Below are 24054 nucleotides of genomic sequence, written 5' to 3' on the forward strand. Positions count from 1 at the left end.
CTCCACACAAATACATATATGGAATAATCGGGACATATTGTATAAAAATACTTTTAGAATATTGTTTTTAGAATATTGGTTCTGAAATAATATCCTATTGGGGAGCCAACTTTTAAATGCAGAGGGTCTTTTACTTAATTATAAGGAATTCTTATCACTTTACAAGATCCCTGTTAACTTAAAGATTTTGCAATTGTTTTAGATGCCATGTGTGTCAAGACCTGACCCTCAGAACATACCTACAATTAACCCCGTTGACTCATCAGTAGGAAATATTTGTTTTTCTTTTAGTCCATTCAACAACAATAGAGCTATACGAGCCTTGTTTCAACAGGATCTATATCTTATGTCATGCCTTAATTGGAATGGTTTTATTGATGATGTCTGTTGGAAAAACGTTTGGATGTTGCCACACACATACCTTGTGTGGCACATAACTTTGGGGCGGCAGGTAGCCTAGTGGTTAGAGTGTTGGGCCAGTAACCGAAAGGTAAAAAAATGTAATAACGACTTATTAACAAAATTAAGGAAGTTTATTTTAAAATTATTCATAAATATTATCCTGCCAAAGTAAAAAAAAAAATACAAAAAAATTAAAAATGTACCTTTTGTAATGACCACCCAGAAACACGGTTGCATCTTTTTTGTCATTGTATTCGTGTAAGTAGATTTATAATTTAACACATTTATGAAGATTTTACACAATTATGGAGAGATGTGCTGCTTGGATTATTTACTTTTGATAGAAATAAGTAGAAAATTGTATGTAATTAATTTAATTATTCTTTTGGCCAAATGTCATATTCACAAATGTACATTTACAAACGAAACACCACATTGTATTACTGTACAAAAAGAAATTGAACTATATTTTAAGAGAATTAAATACTGTTATAATGATAAATGTGTGTATGTCCCTTAACGTCGTTATGTAATGTGATATTGTACCCCCTAGCCCAATTGTCCTTTGTATATTCTTTATATATACTTTTGTTCCCCATGTACTTTTTGTATTGATTTGTTGTTAATAAAATAAAATATAGGAATACGACTTTTAGATCGTGAAAACTTCTATCATACATTTTTAATACTGGCTGGTAGGTTGTCTTCTCTCGAAGGAGCCATTGAGTTCTACCTCGAGAATGTTTTATTTAATAACAGAGGGTCAAACACATTTCTCCTATTTGTCTGCCTCTTCAGTCCAGAGTGCATTGCATGGTGCGGTACGAATGCCAGACTCCACTCTATGAAGCACATTGATCTGTACTGCAGGTCGAACATTGGGATATTGTAGACTCCTAAATTGATAGCGCAGTTTGTTTAGGTGATTTTACAGCTAATTAGCTACTTCAGATGCAGTTATTGACTTTGGTATTGTTGTGTGTAGCTACTTTTGCTAGCTAGCTAGCCAGCCATACCATAGAGAGCATTGCATTGTGGACTTTGTAGTCGATTTGAGCTGCAACAGATTTTCAAGACAATTTTCATGTGTTGCTACCAACCTTATTCTAACGACAAAATTAAAAATTTGTTCACAAAATGTTATGTAACACTAATATGTGGACAGGAATGAGTGGTTTTGGGTGGATTTATCTTTTAAATATATTTTAGTTATTATGTTTACTTTTGATCCTTAAGTATATTTAACACCAAATACTTTTATACTTTTACTAAAGTAGTATTTTACTGGATGGCTTTTACTTGAGTCATGTTCTATTAAGGTATCTTTATTTTTACTCAAGTATGACAATTGGTACTAACCGAAATATGCAAATATATGCTAGAACGCGGCAATAGGATCTCGCTAGCAAGTGCTTCGCTCTGCCCACTATGAATAATTTGCTCCGATTTGAAACGACAAGGCCGTGGTCTATCTTGGGTTAGTTATAAACATATTTGACACAGCTGTTCGTTTGAATGACGTTTATTGGAGCACCACCATTTGTTTTTTAATTGACAAAACTTCAGATAAATTAGGCATATCTGAATTAATTTGTAGGCCTACTGTTAGTGAAAGAAACGAATCTGATTGTAGTAACATGAGACTGCCCCAAGGTGGGGTCAGAAACCGAGCTATAATGGTGGGTCACTTATTTTCTTCCGACTGCCATTACAAAAATGTTCTAACTAACAATTTGTTCCAGAATAGCATGAAGTTGTGTGTACATGGTGCCATGAGTGCTGATAATTCTTGTGCGGACGTGTCGGTACCTTTACGGAATCTCCTGAACTCGGTCCAGTGTGTTCGAGACCGAGTAAAGGGTAGCTATGTGAATGGTGTTACCAGCTTTTTGTATCGATATGTTTACCATTTAGATAGCTTGCTTCAATCTAGAGCCATGTGATAGCTGTTGTTAGTTAGCAACATGGTGGTAACGTTAGCTAGGAGGCTAGCTAGCTAACGTTAACAACACTGTTTTGATGCAGAGCGCAAACATGGCGTCCCTTCTGAGGGAGCTAATTAGGGATCTGTGTTTTAGTTTCTCAAGTCTTCCTAACTAGCTCATGGTTGCTAAAGATATAATTAATTATCTAAGTAGCTAGCTAATTAGCATATAAACAAAATAGTTGTAACGTTTGTTTGTCTTCAGATGGGGAGTCCAACGAGTCCAATGGGGTGTTCAACCTGTCAAACTTCTGGGATACGCTGAGTTGAGTTTTGCTTTCATTAACACACAGCAACATGTGACTCCATTGCGCTGACATTTCCTTTAATATTTCCTTTGGTTTTCTTTCTAAGGCTTCGGTGATAAACATTTTTTTTTAAATCTGTGAATAACGTTAACCCTCCAATCCCCAGCGCAAGCAGTGAAAGCAGCCTCACAGGAAGCCACTAAGCTCAGCCTTGCCTTCTCTAAACCTCCCTTGCCAACACAAGAGGTAAAACTGAGTTTACAAATGTTTAACTAAATTATATGGTTCTCCTCAGTGACTGTTACTCAACGGTACAATAGTTGTCGTCATCCCTCATAGACACTAGCATTCCCTGTCGTCTCTAAAACATGGGATTGAAGTTCAATTTTAATTGAGTTATAACCATAATGCTAGTAAACATTTTGTCATTAGTAAATGTTTCCACTTCCTCCTCATCAGGATGGTGAGAAGTTTGCTGAATCCATCCACAAGAGCGTTTTGGCACTATCCACTGTGTATTACTGGTTGCCCAAAAGCGATGGTAAGCTACAGTAAATGCAGAAAGTATGTATGTATGTATGTATGTATGTATGTATGTATGTATGTATGTATGTATGTATGTATGTGTGTATGTATATATACACGTGTGTGTATGTATGTATGTATGTATGCATGCATGCATGCATGCATGCATGCATGCCAAGTTGGAATTATTACCTTGATCAATAGGGAAATACTCGGATTGCTTGAAGTCAACATAATATGTGGTGGTTAGAGTTCTCTTTTGAGGTCAGTGTAGATCCACAATACAATTCTCCGGGTAGGTGGTGGGGGGGAGTGAAGATTACAGAATCATGTCTGTCCTATGAAATAAATTCCCAAATGTATTCTACAGCATTTTATTTTCTTTGTTATGCTGTGTGCACTGAACTGACATGCATGATTGTTGCTGACACTCAGATATTCAGATGAAGGGAATTAAATAGTCTATAATGTGCACCGCCGCAGCCCTCAACTCAAACAGTGGTTCAATGCCAATACTTTATCACTCAGGGTGTAACTTTCCAGTGGTACTATTTTTGCCATGTTATTAAAACAAAATCGGACAACCCCATAGTAGAATAGTTTACCTTTTTACCTAGTCGGCTTGTGTGTTCTATGGGAGAAATATTCCTCTCAAGGCTCACTCTTAATAAAGGGACAATGGTGTCTTACAAGGGCAATTAAATGCTTTATAATAAAAATCCTTTATTTTTTTTCTTAGAGTGAATAATAATTGTAAATAATAATCAGGATGTTGTGTCCAATGGGTAAATGCAGAAGGACAAACCCCATTCTTCAGCCTATGTATTTATAGCCACTATGCTGCATCAGTTGGGCTATAACTTAAAGTGCTTATTGCTAATGATGTATATGATAATAGACACATGGTCCATTATGTTAAAATATTATCATTTTTACCAATACGTTATTGGGCTCATTTCTGAGGTGCAAATTATATTTTAGATGGTGTCAACAACATTTTATTTAAATTCATTTTGGTGTAAAAAGTATTCTCAGTCCTTCTACATAAACATGATCCCGGAGAGGATCCCAGACCCCCTATGCAAGGAGACTGGAATTGGTCAAACTCGCAGTTTAATACATGTACAAAATGACCCTCTTTCTCTACAAGCATGATGGTCATTACTTTTTTACATGAAAGGGGTGGTTAACCTGGCCTCAGAAAATCAATCTGAGATCGACTTAACTTTCATGTTTTGTTGTTGCTTTAACCCCAAATGCCCCCCCCCAAAAAAAAACAACCAGACAGATGTTGTACTCTACGGAAGCTAGTTGTCTTTCAATTCTCTCCTACTCCTTGTGTAGGTATCACATTGAGGAGACTAGTGAGAGATGCCACAGCTGAGGTGCTAGATGGCATTGTGCAACTGGTGGACGTCATCGTCAGTTCCCCACTACAGAGGTAACACTGCCCACAGCTTTGAAACAATCTACACTGAAATGAATTACAATGTTAAGGCTAGTTATTAGTTAGAATTTAAACTAAAATGTTTTTTTTTTACATGGATATTTACTGTGTAGGATTTGTTATTGCCTACATTTGGAGTGCAGGAGTTTGGAATTGAACAGAGTAATTCTATGGAGATATTCTGTCATAGATACAAAACATAAACGATAAAATAACTATTTTTCAGGGTGTTCTTAGTAGAATTAATGCAGCGTCTTAAAGGAAAAGGTTCCCAATTGTTTTTCTCACATGTATTCAATCAACTCACTGTTAATACTCTCAGAAAATTTAATTGACAACTTTCACCTATTTAAGAAATCTTACTTGAAGCTCTGTCAAGCGAAATGTTTCTGCTTTGGCAATTGCCTTCAAAACTTGTGGTCTTTGCAGCCAACTTTGCTCGCTTTGACAGCATTTGGGTAAAGCCGGTGGACCGACAGGCAGTCAACCAGTTTTAAAGTTGAAGAGCGATAATGGAGGAGGCTGCTTCAAGCTTAGTTGCAGAAGCACAAACAATCATTTTGTTACTAAGGCATGTGTATCGCTGTAGGTAATCTGCAACCAGTGACAGTTTTCATGCCCTCATTTAGCTCGATAGAGGTGGAGGGATCAGGCCGCAATGCGTTGTGGGAATCGAAGGCCTGGGAGACAGGCCAAGCTCGAAGGTCGTGACGACAAAATATTACATTTTTTGACGGGCAGTAGTTGTTATTGAAGATTTGCCTACAACATACACTACCGTTCAAAAGTTTGGGGTCACTTAGAAATTAGCCAAGATCACTTTCACAGTCAAAAAGCAAGCCGAGATCTTATACTCAGACTTTTTGTCATGTAAAATAAATATTACCCTAATAAAAACAGTTCTGTAGGAATGAGGTTTGTGCAGTAGGCCTAATATATTATTACAGCATTTTGACTATATGCCTGACCTGCCAATATTGTTCTTCTCAGACCATATTATTTCAGAACTTGAGCTTTGATGCAAAATAGATCAGTTGGTGAAGCAATTGCGAGGTACAGCTGAACATAAATTGAAATAATTCGCTTTTTTATTTTACTGGACTGATGGTCATGCTTTGAAGACAACTGCTCTAGAAAGAGCCCAGAGTTTCCGACTTGGAATTCCTAGTTGGATGACCGTTTGTGAGTTCCCAGTTGTGTTGAATGCACTGAAGTCGGAGATTTCTGAGTTCCCATTTGTTTTGAAAAAGGCATTAGTATCCACGGAGGGAGGGATAGAGCAGCAGAGGCTGCTCATGGTCCCTGCTCTCTCCTTCCTTTCATCCGGTGAGACTGACCAGAGAGGGGACACAGTCTTAAACCTGATGGAAAACCTTGAGTCGCTCTGCATCTGCCTCATGCACAAATTCATGTTGTTACTATGACCAGAGAAAGTTAAATATTCCTCAATACTAAAATAGACACGACGAGCTGCTAATAATGAATAAAAACGCAGGGATATCGATAAACTTGCCTACTCATTCATTGCAGCTGAAGTGGGAGTTGGGAGAAGTGTTTTGTAATAGTGTTGATTAAAAACTTAAACATTAACCCATTAAAAACAAACTCTATGCTGTATTATTTGACAGTCTCTGGTCATGGTTTTAAAAGTTTGATATTCTCTTAGGCTGGTATCAAACTTTGCTGTGGCCAGGTCGTGGAAGCTTGTAGGCACAGTGATTTGAGCTATCCGATTGGCCAGCGCAGTATATACACTTAGCCACAGATCTCCCAGTATGCTAGGTCGGCCAAGTTTGTCTTTTCAGAAAAACGAAATTGTCCAAAATGGGAACACTTTGCCTACCCGGTGCGCAGGACTTCTGAATCAGGTGTGGCTACCACCAACAGTGCAACACACCAAAAAATTACGCAGGCCTTTATCGTTGGCTTTTCTATAGAAATGTTTGGTGATCAACTTGGGTGAACTTTGCCTTTTTAGCATATCAACTATAGCAGTAAGCAGGTTTCGATCCAAACATTTCAATGCAGATTAATTACCTGACACATGGGAAAGTCAACGCTGGGCTGATGGAAAAAGGAAATGTCAGTACAATTTCATAAATGCCAAAACACAATTTGTTTGTTCAACATGGTGGAATCTTTTTGTGTCAGTAAAATTAATTGTGTGAAATGGCGATGGAAACAGCTTTTTATTCGCAAATCACGCCATGATATGTTGTGTGGTCCTCCCACTACTACTTGGGAAAGTATGTGGTTTATTAGGCAACAGATAAAATAAGTTATGAACTTCACAGGGTGATGAAAGTGCACGGTGATGAGCTTGATGCACTTTTCCAATAAATATTGAGGGTTCTGTTCAGGTGACATGACGATTGATGCTTGGCTGCCATTTGACAAATAAAAAATAATCTCGCTCTTAATAGCATCATCATTTAGGCTAGCCTACCTCCACTGTATCTGCGAGCTATTGGCCAGAGCGCATGTGCGAAGACGGGAGTGGGCACATTTGCTATATAACGCAGCAGTTTTTGTAACAAAACCATTGGTAGAGTTGAAAATGCGATTGAAACCCATCTTGTATTTTTTTTATTCGTTACATGGGAATTTAACCGCAAAGTAATTTTTTTATGTGCACTACGTCATCACACACAGCCTTTTATCCGCACAAGTCAATTTCATAGAAACATCTCTGGCGGGGAAATGTGCGTATTGTTTTAATGCCGATTTTTGCATGAAAATTTGTCGCCAATTGGATGGAATCCTAGCTAGAGTCTGTCAGACATAGTAGAATTATACAGTTTTATTGAAGGATCTACAATACTTACTAAAGCTTTTTTATTATTTAGTTTATCACAGGAACAGCTCCAATCTACAGGTGGGGTATGGTCAGCGTGTGACCAGTTTGCACACTTACCAAGAGGTGAGTAAACTTTACAGAATCCATCTAGTTCAGCATGTATTGAATGTTGCAGATAAAAATGCCATGAATAGAGCTAGCATGATTGCTTACTGTACATGTGAGATAGATTGTGTGAACAAGACGTGTCTATTTCTATCTGAACGTTCCACAGCGGTTTGCCCTGCTGAACGCAGCCCTGAGCCTCAATGTCCAGAAAAGTATACTACGAAGCAAGCTAGATCTACTCAGGGTTTTCTAAAGCTAGCCAGTTTCAATTACCTTCCATTCCAGCTCAGGCTTTATACGTACTACGACAGTGCATATTGCTCGTTTGCCTGCCGCTAACTCTAGCAGACTTGTAACTGCGTGTGCCTGTCACACCTGGCTAGTCGAACGCCAGACTCTTAAGACGATGTTGAAACATCAATTAAAAAGTTTTGCAAATTCAGCAGGCTATCATGTGAAATTGACTTTTTAGAAGTGCCGTCTTTATTTTATTACTTTGGTGTGGTTATCGATGCACAAGCACCTTTCTTCCCCACTAAAGTGTTACTCTGTGTGAAGTTTCCAAATGTGTAATGTGATAGGTATTTTAACATGACTATTTTTAACACACAAAAACATTTGATTTAATAAATATTTAATCAGTCTTCTGCAAATCAAGTGGATGATGACACAATCTTTGTAAGAGGGAGGGAATCTGATTTCATTGGTCCTCAACTTGCGCCTCTGACACTTCATTCAGGTTAAATGTAGTTAGCCTACCCCGGAGCAGGTTAGATCTGAATGATTCGTTGCCATAGAAATGTACCTGTATAAAAGGTGAGCCAATTTCATGGTACCGGTTATCCTAAATAGAACTCAAAGTTCACTAAAGTTGCCTCGCTCAACTCCTCAACTTACATTTGTAGTACAGGGCTCTTTTTAAAGCAAGAATCCTTAATTGTAGCAATAACAAAGCAGCCACCCTGCTTCTGTTTTAGTAAAAAGGGGATGGGCCTGGAGAATTCATAGACAGCTATGGAAGGAAGGACTGATCATCCATGATATCAAAATTATAGTTTTAACTGTTTTGAGGCTAAACAGTTTGTTTACGTTCTTTACAAACATTGGAGTCAAACAAGCTGATATTTTGGGTTGATCAAAGCTCATGAGGCATTTAAGTATACAGTGCTGTGAAAAAGTATTTGCCCCCTTTAATTTTCTCTTTTTGGTACTGAATGTTATCAGATCTTCAACTGTTGGGTTGTGTCAATTCGAATCTGGTATCAGAACAAACGTCAGCACAGAGTAACTTCTGATTTCTTTGTACTTTAATGCAAACACTTGAATGGTAAATATGATGTTCGTATATACGGGCTCACTGAAACACCACGCAGGGCAGACAGAGAACTGCTCGACCCATCCTTTGTTCTCCCTTATATACTCTGACAGAGATAGTTCCCGCTCACTGCTGGCCTGTCAGAGGGAGGATGAGCATGGTTTAAACTTACTCATCCTGTCACTGGCGTGCAGGCTGGTCCCAGCCTCGTGACGCACTTCCTTTACACTCTGAGCCCGTTATTGTATTTCAGTATCAAGTGGTTTCTTATGTGACTCTAGTTTGAGAAACAGCCTTCTGCATGCCTCAACAGTTTTACACCCTATTTAGCCACACAAGCATGTAGCTTAACAAAACAATAGAACATATTGATACATGTGCTGATGTAAAAAGATAATTATTCCTCACACAACCAAAACCTAATATTAGATAAAGGGAACCTGAGAGAATAAATAACATAACCTTATGAAATAAGTATGTAATTGTTATCTAACACCCAATGCCCCGGTGTGAAAAAGTAATTGCCCCCCCCCCTTACTCTTAACTGGTTGTGCCACCTTTAGCTGCAATGACTCCAACCAAATGGTTTCTGTAGTTGTGGATCAGTCTCACGTCACTGTGGAGGAATTTTGGCCCATTCTTCCATGCAGGACTGCTTTAACACGGCGACATTTGTGGGTTTTCAAGCATGAACTTCAAGTTAAGTCCTGTACATCTCAATTGGGATTAGGTCTGGACTTTGACTGGGCCATTCCAAAACCTCATTTGTTGCTTTTTAGCCATTTTCATGTGGACTTGATTGTGTGTTTTGGATCATTGTCTTGCTGTGCTTCAGCTCCCATACGGATGGCCTGACATTCTCCCTTAGAATTGTATGATTCGGAGCAAAATTCATGGTTCCTTCTATCAAGGCATGTCGCCCAGGTCCTGAGGCAGCAAAGCATCCTCAAAGCATCACACTACCACCACCGTGCTTGACCGTTGGTATAAGGTTCTTACTGTGGAATGTAGTGTTTGGTTTTATGCAGGCATAATGGGACCCATGTCGTCCAAAAAAGTTATACATTTGAAAAAGTTATACACTGTCCATGGAACATTCTTCCAAGATCATCCAGGTGCTTTTTGGCAAACCAAATTTTTGGGGGAGATGGGTCCTATTATGTCTGGTGAAAACCAAACATTTCATAATACTTGGCTCTAGTCTAGAACATATTTTTCTGACAAAGATGAGCTGTGTAAGAAAAGGATGATACATTTTGATTGGCACCCAAATAATCAAGTGTTTTATGTACAAGGAAAAACAATGCCAAAGCAATCGCCAACTGTGTACATTCCCATGTTAGTACAGTATATTCCTGTAAAAAAATCTATAGTGTGTATATAATGTCTGGCCCAGAGCCATAAATATACATGGTTAGGCATGCAACTGCTGGTGTAGAAAGGGCTGTATAAAACAATCTGATTGTTCCCGAAAACCATAGGGCCATAAGAGCATGTCTGTGCCTGTCGTGTTTGTCCATGCAGATAACCGGGAAGCAGTGCTGGGGGTCTTGGCCTCCTATATCGGGGTGGTAAAGGATGCCATAGAGGAGATGGAACAGGTGCTCTTTACTCTTTCACCAATGATGGCTTCATTTCACTTCTCACCACATTTTCTTCAGGAAAATAACCCTTTTATAGTTGTAGCTAACTTAAAATGTCTACACGTTTTCCATGAATATATTAGCATTTTCATTGAGCTGAAAATGTAATGTCACCTTATGTTGCCATGTCGTCTGTCTCCTTATGTCCCTTTTGTATCCTACACTTGTCCTCATGTTCGCTTGGGTGAACACTCATTCACTACAAAGCATTGGATTTGTGGATGCTGAAGGGAGTTTCCACCATATGTCTTGTACCAGTCATTTCCTTTTAACTCAGTGAAAGGAAGTGAACAAGTGCACACTTCGGGAGGAAGGAACAATAATTGTGACAGCCCTAGTTTATATCCTCAAATCCCCTCTCCCTCCCACTAGGCGCAGGCTGAGAGCCAGGACCCATTCAGTGACGTGCTGGATGACGAGGACCAGGACTCGCGGGGCAACCAGGACACATACTGGTCCGAGGAGGACCGCCAGCTCATGGCGCCCTGCCAGGGCCTGATGAAAGCATCTGCTGCCTGCCTGAGGAAGCTGTTGTCTGCCGTCAAGGCCAATGGCAACGTAAGCATGCCAGAGACTGTGGCGCAGCTGGACGACCTGGCCGATATCGCCAAGGAGATCAGCCCCAGGTAAAAGAGGATGGTCGATTCCAAATCCACTCCTAGCTCTTTCCTCACCTATGCATTTAAAGAGATGGATAAGTTAAGGCAGTTTAGTCTACATAAGTGCTTATTAGGGTGTAGAGTAGAGGTCGACCGATTTTGATTTTTCAACGCCGATACAGATTATTGGAGGACCCCCCCAAAAAAAGGCCGATGCCGATGAATTTTTTTGTAATAATGACAATTTCAACAATACTGAATGAACACTTATTTTAACTTAATATAATACATCAATAAAATCAATTTAGCCTCAAATAAATAATGAAACATGTTCAATTTGGTTTAAATAATGCAAAAACAAAGTGTTGGAGAAGAAAGTAAAAGTGCAATATGTGCCATGTATGAAAGCTAATGTTTAAGTGCCTTGCCCAGAACATGGGAACATATGAAAGCTAGTGGTTCCTTTTAACATGCGTCTTCAATATTCCCAGGTAAGAAGTTTTAGGTTGTAGTTATTATAGGACTATTTCTCTCTATACGATTTGTATTTCATATACCTTTGACTATTGGATGTTCTTATAAGCACTTTAGTATTGCCAGTGTAACAGTATAGCTTCCGTCCCTCTCCTCGCTCCTACCTGGGCTCAAACCAGGAACACATCGACAACAGCCACCCTCGAAGCAGCGTTACCCATGCAGAGGAAGGGAAATGACTACTCCAAGTCTCAGAGCGAGTGACGTTTGAAACGCTATTAGCGTGCACCCGGCTAACTAGCTAGCCATTTCACATCGGTTACACCAGCCTAATCTTGGGAGTTGATAGGCTTGAAGAGGTGGAACGTTCCAACAGGAATCTGTTCCAAAAAACGTAAAGTAAAAGGTTGCCAACCAACAACGCATACAAAGTAGCAATGCATACAAACCTAGCTAACTAGCTGCCAAATAGGCATCAACTCACCACGTAGCTTATTCTTAATGTTTGTCCATAGGCAAACAGACATGTGAGGACAGACATTTTTTGGAATAAACGTGATGAGTGAAAAACGCAATGAAATGTACCACTCCCTACCCGGTATCTTATTCTGCCGCTATACAACTTTGTATGCGTTGTTTTTTGGAAACCTTTGGAATAGATTCCTGTTGGAACGTTCCACAAATTATACCCACCCAGGTTGAAGTCATAAACAGCGCAATGCTTGAAGCACAGCGAAGGGCTGTTTGAATGGATGCTTACGAGCCTGCTGCTGCCTACCACCGCTCAGTCAGACTGCTCTATCAAATCAGACTTAATTATAATATAATAAACACACAAATACGAGCCTTAGGTCATTAATATGGTCGAATCCGGAAACTATCAACTCAAAAGTTTTTTTTCTTTCAGTGACATACGGAACCGTTCTGTATTTTATCTAACGGGTGGCTAAGTCTAAATATTCCTTTTAAGCATTGATGTTTATGGTTAGGTACATTGGTGCAACGACAGTACTTTTTTGCAAATGCGCTTGTTAAATCAACACCCGTTTGTCGAAGTAGGCTGTGATTCAATGAAAATTAACAGGCACCGCATCGATTATATGCAACGCAGGACACGTTAGATAAACTAGTAATATCATCAACCATGTGTAGTTAACTAGTGACTATGTTAAGCTTGATCGTTTTTTTTATAAATCTAATGCTAGCTAGCAACTTACCTTTGCTTCTTGCTGCCCTCGCGTAACAGGTAGTCAGCCTGTTAATCCTTGTGGAGTGCAATGTAAGGCAGGTGGTTAGAGCGTTGGACTGGTAACCGAAGGTTGCAAAAACGAATCCCCCATGAACAAGGCAGTTAACCCCCGTTTCTAGGCCGTCATTGTAAATAAGAATGTGTTCTTAATCTGACTTGCCTAGATAAATAAAGGTGTCAAAAAATAAAATAAAAACGTCAAATCGGTGGCCAAAAATACCGATTGTTATGAACTTGAAATCGGCCCTAATTAAATCGGTCGACCTCTAGTGTAGAGCTAGGTTAGAGGGTGACAGGACAAAAGTGTACAGTGCAATTTCTAGCTTGTAACTTTACCACACCTAGTATGCGTTGACACGCCATAAAAACACACACTGAAAAGTACTTTATAGAGTATTTAACTTTGACAATTCTAGTCTAATGCACTACTCAGAAGTTCCGTAGATTATAATATGAAAATGTTGCATGGGAACTCTACCCCTAGCCTAGTTGATTCACCCTCATCATATGAATCATCCATTAGAGAGTGGTTGAATTACTCTCACGAAAGTTATGTTTGTATGTTGCCTGTATGTGGTGGAATATTCTTATCAAGTGAGAGACTGTCATTTCTTTAAACAATCAACTTTATTCAATATCGATTAATTATTGAAATAATGAAACCGTCGACCCCACACTCCGAATTGTGCGTTGCCGAGTGCCTAACTGATAATGATAAAACTGACATTATATAGGACTTAAAAGTGCTTTGTCAGCACTGGTTCCAGTACTCCCATAAGCCACCTTGTTTCATCTCCTGATTATCTACACGGGATGTTGTTTTACCACCAACCCTGGCTTAGTTTCCCAGATGCCAGGATGATGAGACAATGAGGTGTTGTTCTAAACTCTTCCAGGCTATCTCTATCCCAGGTCACACACCACATCTTGTCTATGGAATGCCGTCTGTAGGTTATCATCAGTCATTGTCAACTCGAGCTACAGTTGAAGTCGGAAGTTTACATACACTTAGATTGGAGTCAATAAAAATAGTTTTTCAACCACTCCACAAATTTCTTGTTAACAAGCCATAGTTTTGGCAAGTCGGTGAGGACATCTACTTTGTGCATAACACAAGTAATTTTTCCAACAATTGTTTACAGACAGATTATTTCACTTATAATTCACTGTATCACAATTCCAGTGGGTCAGAAGTTTACATACACTAAGTTGACTGTGCCTTTAAACAGCTCTGAAAATTCCAGAAAATGATGTCATGGCTTTGGAAGCTTCTGATAGGCTAATTGACATCATTTGAGTCAAATAGAGGTGTACCTGTGGATGTATTTCAAGGCCTACCTTCAAACTCAGTGCCTCTTTGCTGACACCATGGGGAAACCAAAATAGATCAGCCAAGACCTCAGGGGGGGGAAAAAGTGTAGCCCTCCAAGTCTGGTTCATCCTTGGGAGCAATTTCCAAACGCCTGAAGGTACCATGTTCATCTGTACAAACAATAGTACGCAAGTATAAACATCATGGGTCCACGCAGCCGTCATACGGCTCAGCAAGGGGACACGTTCTGTCTCCTAGAGATTGAACATACTTTGGTGCGAGAAGTGCAAATCAATCCCAGAACAACAGCAAAGGACCTTGTGAAGATGCTGGAGGAAACGGGTACAAAAGTATCTATATCCACTGTAAAACGAGTCCTATATCGACATAACCTGAAAGGCCGCTCGGCAAGGAAGAAGCCACTGCTCCAAAACCGCCATTTAAAAAAAAAGACTACGGTTTGCAAGTGCACAAAAATATTACTTTTTGGAGAAATGTTCTCTGGTCTGATGAAACAAAAAATAACTGTTTGGCCATAATGACTATCTTTATGTTTGGAGGAAAAAGGGGGAGGCTTGCAAGCCGGAGAACACCATCCCATCCGTGCAGCACGGGGGAGGCAGCATCATGTTGTGGGTGTGCTTTGCTGCAGGAGGGACTGGTGCACTTCACAAAATAGATGGCTTCATGAGGAAGGAGAATTATGTGGATATATTGAAGCAACATCAAGACATCAGTCAAGAAGTTAAAGCTTGGTCGCAAATGGGTCTTCCATATGGACAATGACACCAAGCATACTTCCAAAGTTGTGGCAAAATGGCTTAATCTCTCTGGGAAATGTGGGACGCTAGTTCATATTTATATCTAAAAAACCCATTTTACATTGGTGTGTAATGTTCAGAAATGTTTTGCTCTAACTTCTGGTGAATGAGCACATCAATTTACAGAAATACTCATCATAAACTTTGATAAAAGATACAAGTGTTATGCACAGAATTATAGTTAAACTTCTCCTTAATGCAACCGCTGTGTGAGATTTCAAAAAAGCTTTACGGCGAAAGCACACTTTGCAATAATCTTAGTGCAGCGCTCAGACACCAAAACAAGCCATACAGATACCCGCCATGTTGGAGTCAACAGAAGTCAGAAATGGCATTATAGATATTCACTTACTTTTGATCTTCATCGGAATGCACTCCCAGGAATCCCAGTTCCACAATAAATGTTTGTTTTGTTCGATAAAGTTCATCTTTATGTCCAAATACCTCCATTTTGTTCGCGTTTAGTCCAGTACTCCAAATTCAATAAGCGAGCGAGTTTAGTCCAGACAAAGTCAAAATAGTTACATTACAGTTCGTAGAAACATGTCAAACGATGTATAGAATCAATCTTTAGGATGTTTTTATCATAAATCTACAATAATATTCCAACTGGACAATTCCTTTTGTCTTTAGAATTGAAAGGAAAGGCAGCTCGCTCTCACGGCTGCACGCATGATTGAGCTCATGCCAATTTTCCAGACACCTGATACAATCAGCTCTTATTCTCTCCCCATTCACAGTAGAAGCCTGAAACAACGTTCTAAAGAATGACATCTAGTGGAAGCCTTAGGAAGTGCAATATGACCCCACAGACACTGTATATTGGATAGGCAATCACTTGAAAAACTACAAACCTCAGATTTCCCACTTCCTGGTTGGATTTTTTTCTCAGGTTTTTGCCTACCACATGAGTTCTGTTATACTCAGACATCATTCAAACAGTTTTAGAAACTTCAGTGTTTTCTATCCAAAACTACAAATTATATGCATATTCTAGCTTTTGGGCCTGAGTAGCAGGCATTTTACTTTGGGCATGCTTTTCATCCAAGCTCCTCAATACTGCCCCCCTTTCCTAGAGAAGTTAAGGACAACAAAGTCAAGGTATTGGAGTGGCCATCACAAAGCCTTGACCTTAATCCCATAGAAAATGTGTGGGCAGGACTGAATAAGCATGTGTGAGCAAGGAGGCCTACAAACCTGACTCAGTTATACCAGCTCTGTCAGGAGGAATGGGCCAGAATTCACCCACTTAATGTGGGAAGCTTGTGGAAGGCTACCTGAAACGTTTGACCCAAGTTAAACAATTTAAAGGCAATGCTACCAAATACTAATTGAGTGTATGTAAACTTCTGACCCACTGGGAATGTGATGAAACAAATAAAAGCTGAAATAAATCAGTCTGTACTATTATTCTGACATTTCACGTTAAAATAAAGTGGTGATCCTAACTGACCTAAAACAGGGAATTTTTACTAGTAAATGTCAGGAATTGTGAAACTGAGTTTAAATGTTTTTGGCTAAGGTGTATGTGAACTTCCGACTTCAACTGTATCTCTGGCAAAAACCCATTTCCTTGACCATAGCCCAGACTAACTGCAGGAAGCTAAAGTGGATCCCATCCCTTTACAGAAACACAGAACTAAACAGAATAGAAAGGTCATACTATAAGTTTATATAATCGTCTAGCAATATCAAGAAATAAGGTAAATGAATAATTTTCTCCCACACATATTAAAACCGTGACACACACTTATGCAGGCACACACCTACTGGTAAAGTGATAATTCACTTGAATCCGGTGTTTGGAGGAAACTTGGCACGGTTGGCTAACCGTGCCAATATATCCTCAACACCGCCTTCGAGGGCATTATCACTTTTTTATACAACGGGTTACCAACATATTCAAATAATGATTGGCATATTTTCATTAACGTTATTTTGATGAATTTATTCATACTATTTCTTCCTTCCACAAGATATAGTCCCGACACAAATCTAGAGTTGCTACCAAAACCAGCTTTCTATCGGTTCCGTTGCCAGTCTTTCTGTTATTTTTCTATGGACACGACCCAGTTGTTTGGGATGCTCTGGATCGTGTATGAAAGCGTGTTCCAGTTCCCGCGAATATCCAGCAACTTTGCACAGCCATTGGAGAGGAGTGGGACAACATTCCAAAGGCCACAATCAACAGCCTGATCAACTCTGTACAATGAACTGATATTGTTGCATGTTGGGTTTTTTATATTTTTGTTGAGTGTATTTATAGGACAGGCGCCTATCAGTAACAAAGCGATTTTGGAGATTATCTGCAGATAAATTATGAAAACATACGATGAAGATGTTGAATCATCACTGCAGGAACAATGGGTAGTGTAGAGAGCCTCATTCTGGTCCAAAATATGATCTGCTCATATAATGACTGAGAGTAGTTTGTTCTCATGCTTGTGCATCATTAGCCAAAGTATATAGTGTCCACACCAGACACTTACCTTGGGGACGAGGTCACAGTATATGATAGATCTAGTAATCTTTGCAATACGCTTAACTCAGGAACCAACGCTTGTTTATGGGGTTGACCTCTGACTCTCTCTGTGTTCTTCCAGTGTTGATGACCTGGTGCTCAGTCTCTACCCACCCATGGATTACTCAGGAGTGGATCAAAACGTAAGGCACTTGGATCATTTGTGTCATAGACAGTGTATATAATTAAGTGATTGTACCTCAGTCATGACGAAAGGTGTGCTGTTTAATTGGAAGTGGTGGCTCCAAATGAATAATAACATTATTTAAATGTTTTACTTTGTTAATGCTATTAGGTTTTCCTTATTGAAAGGCTTTGTTGAAATACAATAGGGGAGGAGACAGACAACTTGGCATGTTGTATACATTTATTTTCTGCAGAAGTATGTTTGGGATGGCTTGTATTGTTAAAGCAACATTTACTTTTATTATGTTTCTTCCAAATGCTCTCTTTGTCTTCATTCCAGGCATGTAAACTGACCTTGGTGCTAAAGAAAGTGTTGGATATCATCAGGTGTGTATAGAAGGGCCTGTTTGTCTGCGTGGCTCACACAGACAGTGTTATGTTTTCACCTGTTGGCTACTGAAACAGCCACTTGGCAGGGCTTATCTATAAATTCTTCTTAAGACCTGATAGAACTGGCTTCTAATGTCAGACAGTACAGTCGTGGCAAAGTTTTGAGAATGACACATTAATTTACACAAAGTTTGCTGCTTCAGTGTCTTTAGATATTTGTTAGATGTTACTATGGAATACTGAAGTATAATTACAAGCATTTCATAAGTGTCAAAGGCTTTGATTGACAATTACATGAAGTTAATGCAAAGAGTCAATATTTGCAGTGTTGACCCTTCTTTTTCAAGACCTCTGCAATCTGCCCTGGCATGCTGTCAATTAACTTCTGGGCTACATCCTGACTGATGGCAGCCCATTCTTGCATAATCAATGCTTGGAGTTTCAGAATTTGGGTTTTTGTTTGTCCACCCGCCTCTTGAGGATTGACCAAGTTCTCAATGGGATTAAGGTCTGGGGAGTTTCCTGGCCATAGACCCAAAATATCAATGTTTTGTTCCCCGAGCCACTTAGTTATCACTTTTGCCTTATTGCAAAAGGTCCAATCCCTGTACCTTTTGCAGAATATCAGTCTGTCCCTGGTGTTTTTCCTGGAGAGAAGTGGTTTTCTTTGCTGCCTTTCTTGACACCAGGCCATCCTCCAAAAGTCTTCGCCTCACTGTGCATGCAGATGCACTCACACCTGCCTGCTGCCATTCCTGAACAAGCTCTGTACTGGTGGTGCCCCGATCCCGCAGCTGAATCAACTTTAGGAGACCGGTCCTGTCCCTTGCTGGACTTGGGCTCTCCTTGAAGTTCTTGATGATCCGATAAATGGTTGATTTAGGTGCAATCTTACTTGCAGCAAAATCCTTGCCTGTGAAGCCCTTTTTGTGCAAAGCAATGATGACTGCATGTGTTTCCTTGTAGGTAACCATGGTTGACAGAGGAAGAACATTGATTCCAAGCTCCACCCTCCTTTTGAAACTTCCAGTCTGTTATTCAAACTCAGTCAGCATGACAGAGTGATCTCCAGCCTTGTCCTCGTCAACACTCACACCTGTGTTAACCTCTCTGGGCTAGGCGGGACGAATTCGTCCCACCTACGTAACAGCCACTTTAAGCCTGTGGCGCAATTTTCAAAACCTTAAAAATCCTATTACTTCAATTTCTCAAACATATGACTATTTTACAGCTATTTAAAGACACGACTCTCGTTAATCTAACCACACTGTCCGATTTCAAAAAGGCTTTACAACGAAAGCAAAACATTAGATTATGTCAGCAGAGTACCAAGCCAGAAATAATCAGACACCCATTTTTCAAGCCAGCATATAATGTCACCAAAACCCAGAAGACAGCTAAATGCAGCACTCACCTTTGATGATCTTCATCAGATGACAACCCTAGGACATTATGTTATACAATACATGCATGTTTTGTTCAATCAAGTTCATATTTATATCAAAAACCAGCTTTTTACATTAGCATGTGACGTTCAGAACTAGCATACCCCCCGCAAACTTCCGGGGAATTCGCTAACATTTTACTAAATTACTCACGATAAACGTTCACAAAAAGCATAACAATTATTTTAAGAATTATAGATACAGGCCGCCTCTATGCACTCGATATGTCCGATTTTAAAATAGCTTTTTGGTGAAAGCACATTTTGCAATATTCTAAGTACATAGCCCAGGCATCACGGGCTCGCTATTTAGACACCCGGCAAGTTTAGCACTCACCATAATCATATTTACTATTATAAAAGTTTGATTACCTTTTGTTGTCTTCGTCAGAATGCACTCCCAGGACTGCTACTTCAATAACAAATGTTGGTTTGGTCTAAAATAATCCATCGTTATATCCGAATAGCGGCGTTTTGTTCGTGCGTTCCAGACACTATCCGAAATGGTAAAGAAGGGTCGTGCGCAATTCGTGACAATAAAATTCTAAATATTCCATTACCGTACTTCGAAGCATGTCAACCGCTGTTTAAAATCAATTTTTACGGCATTTTTCTCGTAGAAAAGCGATAATATTCCGACAGGGAATCTCCTTTTCGGCAAACAGAGGAAAAAATCACAAAGGCGGGGGCGGTCGGGTCACGCGCCTAAGCCCAGTGTCCCTTGATCGGCCACTTGAGAAAGGCGATAATGTGTTTCAGCCTGGGGCTGGGATGACGACATTCTGTTTTTTCCCGGGCTCTGAGCGCCTATGGACGACGTAGGAAGTGTCACGTTAGAGCAGAGATCCTTAGTAAAAGATAGAGATGGAAAAGAAGTTCAAGAAATGGTCAGACAGGCCACTTCCTGTAAAGGAATCTCTCAGGTTTTGACCTGCCATTTGAGTTCTGTTATACTCAGACACCATTCAAACAGTTTTAGAAACTTTAGGGTGTTTTCTATCCATATGTGATAAGTATATGCATATTCTAGTTACTGGGTAGGAGTGGTAACCAGATTAAATCGGGTATGTTTTTTATCCAGCCGTGTCAATACTGCCCCCTAGCCGTAACAGGTTAACCTCTCTGGGTGCGTCCCACCCTAGTCAACAGCCAGTGGAATCGCGTGGCGCGAAATACAAATACCTCAAATGCTATAACTTCAATTTCTCAAACATATGACTATATTACACCATTTTAAAGACAAGACTCTCGTTAATCTAACCACATTGTCCGATTTCAAAAAGGCTTTACAGCGAAAGAAAAACATTAGATTATGTCAGGAGAGTACCCTGCCAAAAATAATCACACAGCCATTTTCCAAGCAAGCATATATGTCACATAAACCCAAACCACAGCTAAATGCAGCACTAACCTTTGATCTTCATCAGATGACACTCCTAGGACATTGTTATCCAATACATGCATGTTTTGTTCAATCAAGTTCATATTTATATCAAAAACCAGCTTTTTACATTAGCATGTGATGTTCAGAACTAGCATACCCACCGAAAACTTCCGGTGAATTTACTAAATTACTCATGATAAACGTTGACAGAATACATAACAATTATTTTAAGAATTATAGATACAGAACTCCTTTATGCAATCGCGGTGTCAGATTTTAAAATAGTTTTTCGGCGAAAGCACATTTTGCAATATTCTGAGTACATAGCTCGGCCATCACGGCTAGCTATTTTGACACCCACCAAGTTTGGGGCTCACTAAACTCAGAATTACTATTAGAAAAATTGGATTACCTTTGCTGTTCTTTGTCAGAATGCACTCCCAGGACTTCTACTTCAACAACAAATGTTGTTTTGGTTCCAAATAATCCATAGTTATATTCAAATAGCTCCGTTTTGTCCGTGCGTTCAGGTCACTATCCGAAGGGTGACGCGCGAGCGCATTTCGTGACCAAAAAATTCAAAATATTCCATTACCGTACTTAGAAGCATGTCAAACGCTGTTTAAAATCAATTTTTATGCTATTTTTCTCGTACAATAGCGATAATATTCCAACCGGGAAACGTTGTATTCATTCAAAGGCTGAAAGAAAAAAATTGAGAATTCTCGTGAACGTGCATCTGTCTCACTGTCCCCAGGCTGACCACTCAAACTCTCCTGCTGTTCTTTGCCCAGAGACAGCAGACACCCCATTCCACTTTCTGGCGGCTTTAGAGAGCCAATGGAATCCTTAGAAAATGTCACGTTACAGCACAGATGCTGTATTTTCGATAGAGATGCAACAGAAGAACAACAAATTGTCAGACAGGGCACTTCCTGTATGGAATCTTCTCAGGTTTTGGCCTGCCATATGAGTTCTGTTATACTCACAGACACCATTCAAACAGTTTTAGAAACTGTATAGTGTTTTCTATCCAAATCTACTAATTATATGCATATTCTCGTTTCTGGGCAAGAGTAGTAACCAGTTTAAATCGGTACTTTTTTTTTTTTCCGGCCGTGCAAATACTGCCCCCTAACCCCAACAGGCTAACGAGAGAATCACTGACATGTCAGCTGGTCCTTTTGTGGCAGGGCTGAGATGCAGTGGAAATTTTATTTTGGGATTCAGTTCATTTGCATGGCAAAAAGGGACTTTGCAATTCATTGCAATTCATCACTCTTCATAACATTCTGGAGTATATGCAAAATCCCATCATACAAACTGAGGCAGCAGACTCAATTCTCAACTTTTGGCCAAGACTGTACAATGGTAGCGGATGAGCTACGGTCTACCGAGAGCCACTAGTTTCTGATGCATCATAGTTGTAGGGAGGAAGCCAGCCATTACACCTTCATGAGAGAAATAATGACTTAAGTTGCTCTTTACATCACCGCTCACTTAAACTCTTTCTGTCTCAATATTATTAGTTTCCTCCTTAGTTTTCTGTCAAGGGGACCAGTCTGAGAGGATTTGATTGGTGGATGAATGAGGGAAGGAAGAAAATGATTGCTTTTTAGTGTACTCTACTTTGACACAGCCTTCTTGTCCTCCTCCCTCAGGGTGAGTCACGTGTGTTTAGAAGCAGACCTGAACTGGGTGCAGTTTCTGAACGGGGCCCTGGATCACAACCTACAGAAGATCAAAGCTCTGATTCAAGGCTCCAGCTAGATGAGCGGAGGGTGTGCGTGAGGTGAATGGAGACAAAGGTGTGTGTACACGTTTATGGAGAAAGGGAAGGTGTGTGCACATGTGTGAAGAGGACTGGGGGCATCCTCTCTGACCCTGAGCTCAATGGACTTTGTTGAATGTTACACAAGTGTGTTTACTTCCCCCTTGTGTACACAGTCTATACATCAAGACAGCAGACATATTTGCAAAACGTAAAAATCTTGCTTCATGTGTGTATAAATATTTATAGATTAATTTTGGCTTTACCACTCATCTAGCTGGATGTTTTGCAGTGGCATAAGTCTGTTTGGAGATCTTTAATCAACAGGCTTGAGTTTGCAAAGAACAATAACAAGAAGATTCCGTTTGCATATACCTGTTTTCATAGAATTTGTACACAGTCAAACTACAGTATTATACATTGAGGGAAAGCGATTTCTTGTGTACTTCTGCTGCCCACTTTTTGAAAATTTGAATTTTTGCTGAATATTGTTCAACAATGAAGACCATGCAATAAAATATGATTTTATTAAATGACAATGACCGGCACTTTGTAAATACAAAATAAAAGTAACTCGCCCAGCCTTGCACTCAAACATGAGCAGAATTACATTTATTTTTCAGAAGTGGTTGTCGTTATTCTTCATGAGGGCTTTACGATCTTTGCCTGTAGACACCGGTCACATTGCAGCTTGCCTTAATATCTGTGAATTGACCACAGTCGAATTCAGCCACTAGCTTCTTTGGAGTGAAGGGCACCTGCACACGTACCCGATGCCCTGGTTTTAGCAGAGGAAATCTGAGGAGACATGAACAAATTATACCTCCAAAACATTTTTAGACTTCTGAACTACAAACACACACAAGGTTGTGTGTAAAATATCACATGAGAGAACTCAAAGCTGTAACCACATGACCAACCCATGGATGAATGCATGTCCTTTCTTGTTTAGCCAAGAGCTCAAAAAATCTCTCATGGACAGACTACATAAATGGTATCGTCAAAAGATTGAGATATGACAATTTAACCTCTCTGGGATGCTAGCGTCCCACCCGCGGTACACACTATTCAACAGCCAGTGAAATAGCAGGGCGGCAAATTTAAAAACAAATCTCATACTTCAAATTTCTCAAACATACAACTATTATAACCCATTTAAAAGATGCACTTCTCATTAATCCAACCACATTGTCCGATTTCAAAAAGGCTTTACGGCGAAAGCATAACGTTAGATTATGTTAGGAGAGCGCCGAGACAAGGAAAAACCACACAGCCATTTTCCAAGCAAGGAGAGGAGTCACAAAAAACAGAAATACAGCTAAAATTAATCACTAACCTTTGATCTTCATCAGATGGCACTCATAGGACTGCTTGTTACACAATACATGTATGTTTTGTTAAATAAAGTTCATATTTATATCCAAAAACCCCATTTTACATTGGCGCGTGATGTTCAGAAAATGTATTGCCTCCAAAACCTCCGGTGAATGAGCG

At 39.7% G+C, this 24054-nt stretch overlaps 1 protein-coding gene across 2 annotated transcripts; it reads left to right on the forward strand.

Annotated features, from left to right (window-relative positions):
- The first annotated feature begins 2049 nt into the window (after positions 1 to 2049).
- On the forward strand, positions 2050 to 23155 carry ccndbp1 (cyclin D-type binding-protein 1). 2 transcript variants are annotated; one of them, XM_014131695.2, is made up of 11 exons: positions 2051 to 2262; positions 2592 to 2651; positions 2801 to 2880; positions 3094 to 3175; positions 4504 to 4600; positions 7453 to 7526; positions 10351 to 10427; positions 10842 to 11095; positions 17528 to 17588; positions 17912 to 17958; positions 22451 to 23099. In XM_014131695.2, the coding sequence occupies exons 1-11, from the start codon at positions 2079 to 2081 to the stop codon at positions 22557 to 22559; spliced, it is 1125 nt and encodes a 374-aa protein (XP_013987170.2). In that variant the 5' UTR covers positions 2051 to 2078; the 3' UTR covers positions 22560 to 23099. The 2 variants fall into 2 exon arrangements, with proteins under 2 accessions (XP_045547345.1, XP_013987170.2); XM_045691389.1 differs by lacking the exons at positions 17528 to 17588; positions 17912 to 17958 and having other exon boundaries at positions 2050 to 2262; positions 22451 to 23155.
- The last annotated feature ends 899 nt before the right edge of the window (positions 23156 to 24054 follow it).

The sequence above is a fragment of the Salmo salar genome, chromosome ssa12 (assembly GCF_905237065.1).
Source record: "Salmo salar chromosome ssa12, Ssal_v3.1, whole genome shotgun sequence".
NCBI classification, from domain to species: Eukaryota; Metazoa; Chordata; class Actinopteri; order Salmoniformes; family Salmonidae; genus Salmo; species Salmo salar.